The 3,810-nt window shown below is 53.7% G+C and overlaps 1 protein-coding gene across 1 annotated transcript in view; it reads right to left on the bottom strand.

Moving 5' to 3' along the window:
* The window catches only part of COG1 (component of oligomeric golgi complex 1), an 11,755-nt gene extending 8,489 nt beyond the window's left edge, over positions 1-3,266 (bottom strand). Inside the window, exons 1-4 of the mRNA XM_010856480.1 lie at positions 3,257-3,266; positions 2,503-2,968; positions 2,171-2,352; positions 1,873-2,043 (exon numbers count right to left, since the gene is read on the bottom strand). Of these exons, the coding sequence (XP_010854782.1) occupies positions 1,873-2,043; positions 2,171-2,352; positions 2,503-2,968; positions 3,257-3,266 (829 nt within the window). The remainder of the gene's footprint in view (positions 1-1,872; positions 2,044-2,170; positions 2,353-2,502; positions 2,969-3,256) is intronic.
* Between the last annotated feature and the right edge of the window lie 544 nt (positions 3,267-3,810).

Raw genomic sequence — 3,810 nt, 5'->3', positions numbered from 1 at the left:
GATCTGAAAGACAAAGCAGGATAGATGAGGCCAACTGACACACGTCTGTCCGCCACCACATCCTGCCCCTTCCCTTCTTCCTTTTTCTCATCTCTGATTCTGGACTCTCCTGAGGCTCGGTCCCCTGCACCAGCTCCTACCTATGACATCATCCACTTCCAAGGCCTCATGACAGCCATGCAAATACACGGCGGGTGTGTCTCCAGCCGGACTGCTCACTGCTCTGTTCTGGACCCACAGTCGCCCGTCCTCTCTAGTCCCACTCCAAGGTCGCAGCTGTTTCCAAGGCAAGGTTTTCAAAAGTAAAGTTGTCATCGGCCCTTTTAAGCCAACTCCTTTTCGAACCCTCCTACTCTGTCTGTGGGAATGTAAATGAATGTGGCCACCACGGAGAACAGTATGGAGGTTCCTTAAAAAACTAAAAACAGATCCAGCAATTGCACTCCTGGGTACACCTCTGGAGAAAACCATAATCTGAAATGATACATGGACCCCAGTGTTCACTGCATGACTATTTACAGCAATCAAGACATGGAAGCAACCTAAATGTCCACTGACAGAGGAATGGATAAACTGCAGTCTGTACATGCAACGGAATATTACTCGGCCATAAAAAACGAACTAACGCCATTTGCAGCAACATGGACGGACCTAGAGATGGTCACACAGAGTGAAGCATGTCAGAGCAGCGAACACTGGGTGGTATCAGAGTGAACCTTAAACAGACAATCAAATGGACTTAGAGAACAAACCTGTGGTTACCCAGGGGGAAGAGGGGGGAAATGAGGAGTCTGGGGTGAGCAGATATAAACTACTGTATGTAAAACAGATAAACAAGGTCCTACTAGTAGCACAGGGAACTATGTTCACTATCTTACAATAAACTATGACAACTTGAACAAGAACGTATGAGTCGCTGTGCCATACCCCAGAAACACGCCGCTGCACGTCAACTATACTTCAACAAGAAAACAAGTCTCCTTTTCTGGTAAACTTGGACACCTCCCTTCCACACCCTCCACAGCCAATCCCTCAACACCCATCTCCTAAACACACATCCGCGTTGTCCAGTGAGCCCCGTCTCTACTGCCCCCATCACTCGCCACCTGGTTCGTGGTGACAGCCTCTTAAGTGAGCTCTCGGCATCCGCTCCACCCCACGGGGAACCACTGCCACGTAAAAGCCACATACGTCTAATCCCACCTGGGACAGATGCCACCCAATAAAAGCGCAGGGTGCAGGAGGCCTGAGTCCGGAAGGTCCTAGAAGGCTGTCTGCTGTTCTGCCCACATGTGCTGAGTTCACTGGTCACGAGGGAGAAACCAGCCACGCACCTCCTCACGCTCCTCCCCACCTCAACTGCCCCTGCTTCCTTTCACTTCCTCACGTTCGAACATCCTCCTGGCCTCAGGACCTTTGCACCTGCTCTTCTTTTTTGCCTGGAACTCTCTTCTTTGCCTCTTACTCAACCTTCAGGTTTCAGTTTAAATATCCCGTCCTGGCTTCCCTGGTGGTCCAGTGGTTAAGAACCTGCCTTGTGATGCAGGGGACGTGGGTACAATCCCTGGCTGGGGAACTGAGATCCCACACGCTGCAGGGCAACTAAATATCTTGTCCGACTGTGGTCCCTCCATTCACGGCTACCAAGTCAAGCTGCACTCGGCCTGGAGAGTGATGACCAGGATTGCTATTAAGCAGATACTGTGGATTCGTGAGTTCAACATCTGCCTCTACCTCTAGACTGTGACCTCCAGGAAAGTGGGTCTGTATCTGTCCAATCCACTGCTGTATCCCCAGGGCCCAGCAGAGCAGCTGGCAGGTGCCCGGTAAATGAATGAACCAGGAAACAGAAGAGGCTGGCTAAGAGCTCACCGCTAGGGTGCTGGCTGGTGATGCTGTCCAGCGTGGAGAAGAGCAGGCCACACGGCAGCAAGGGGTCTGGCAGCAGCCCCTCTGGTAGAGTGTAGAAGAGAGCATGTGCTTGGTTCAGAGTGGTGGCCAGCAGCTCCACCAGTGAGCAAATCTGAGCCTTGATCCCAGCACCTGCGAGAAGAAACCACCCTCTTTTAGCAGTGTCCTTTGGTAAAGTTAGAAACACAGAATGCTCTGGACTCCCTCAGCTCCTCCTGCTCCATCCCCATATCACATCTGGGAGAGAAGCCACGCCCACCGTGGTGAGGCTGGTTGAGAAGTTTCTGGATTGCTGCCTTTCTGGCCAGCAGGAAGTCTGTTAGGGCTTGGCGCGGAGAACTCTCTTCCAAGAGCATGATAGAGCACAGGGCCTCGGCCACAGCCTGGTCAGACACAGCTTGGCATTTGAGCAGCATCTTGCTCTCATGCAGGATGGTTGACCTAAAGAGATGATGGCAAAGGTCACAGGGAGCTTCTGACATCTTCGGAGAAGACCACCCAGTACACGAGGAGAGAGAAGACACGCTCCATAAAATCAGAGCGGTGCAGCTCGGCCATCACCAGAGAAGGTCCTGCTGACGGACCACTTACCGGAAGTGGCTGGCAGCTGCCACCTGCCGGATGAGTATGGGGAACCGGGAGAGGACAGGGCTGTGTCGGGAACTGGAAGACTCCAGCTGCAGCAGCTTGTGGAGGTAGCAGCAGAGCAGGTAGAGCTGGGTGGCGTGGAGATACCGCGAGGCCTCCATGGAGCTCCAGATCTTCTCAGGGATTTCCAGGAGAAGCTTGATCTGGGCAGCCATGCTGTAGAACTTCTCCTGGGATGGCTGCTGGGGCTGCGGGCAAAGGCACAGAGCTGAGTCAGGACAAACAAGAGCCAGGTCAGTGTGGGGCCAGCTGGGGGAGATGCATGAGGGATCCGGGGGTACGGAACTTTCATGAACTTGGATTCGGTGCTGCTCAGCAAGGCGTCGAGGTTGGTGTAGCAGAATTACTGGAGTTAAGTTTTTCCTACCAGGTCTACTTTTGCCCTGTCCCACGGAGGGGCAAACCAAATCTGGTCACTGCACCGGCAGGGTATCAGGGACCCCTGGGGTGTCTCAGCCCAGAGCCCACGCATCACCCCTCCAGGGAGCTTTTGGCCTTGCTGAGTTTGATGTTCGTCCTTCCTACACTTTGTCCTGCTGCTTTGACTGCCTTGTGGGCTTCGCTGCTGGCTGTTCTTCACCAACCTTCCTCTGAATTTGGGTCCAGCCTCACGCCTCTACTCATCTCAGTCTGTCCTCTCCCTTCACCATTCTCCTCCCTGAAACGTCCCCTCCACAGCACACCACACAGCCCTCACCACTCCCCATCGAGCCTTTGCTGCTGCGGCTAGACACTCTCTGGGACTTTCACTCATTTTCTGATCAGTATATTTAACACGAGGTTCATCTTCCCACCAAAACTTATAGCCACCTGACCTCCCTCAACACGTCTGCGTAGACCACCACGTCCCAGGACACTCATGTCGTTCTGATGGTTCTGCCGACATATCTACACCTCGGCTTCCGCAGTCACGTCCCTGGCTCCACTGCAAGTGATCGTCGTCTCACCCTTGCGTGGATCCGGAAGCCTAGCACTCGCACCGTGTGCCTTCTCTATCCCCTCCAGGCTACCCTTTCCCTTTCCTGTCACATGACATTCTTCAAAGGTCATTTAGATCTTAAGTGTGCCCAGTTCTAAGTGCCTAGTGTCTCAGCCTGGTGGTCAAGGGTTGCCTGTCCTTCCAGTCCTTTCTTCCAGGGACCTCTGAATCCACGGATTCTCATGGCGGGGGGGGGGGGCGGGCTACTCTGGAGTTGTGTGCAGACCTCTCATTGTGGTGGCTTCTCTTGTTGCGGAGCCCCAGCTCTAGGG

Source organism: Bison bison, unplaced genomic scaffold (assembly GCF_000754665.1).
Source record: "Bison bison bison isolate TAMUID 2011002044 unplaced genomic scaffold, Bison_UMD1.0 scf7180017864371, whole genome shotgun sequence".
Lineage (NCBI taxonomy): Eukaryota > Metazoa > Chordata > Mammalia > Artiodactyla > Bovidae > Bison > Bison bison.
Note: the sequence above shows the minus strand (reverse complement) of the source record. Positions and strands in the feature narration are given on the sequence as shown.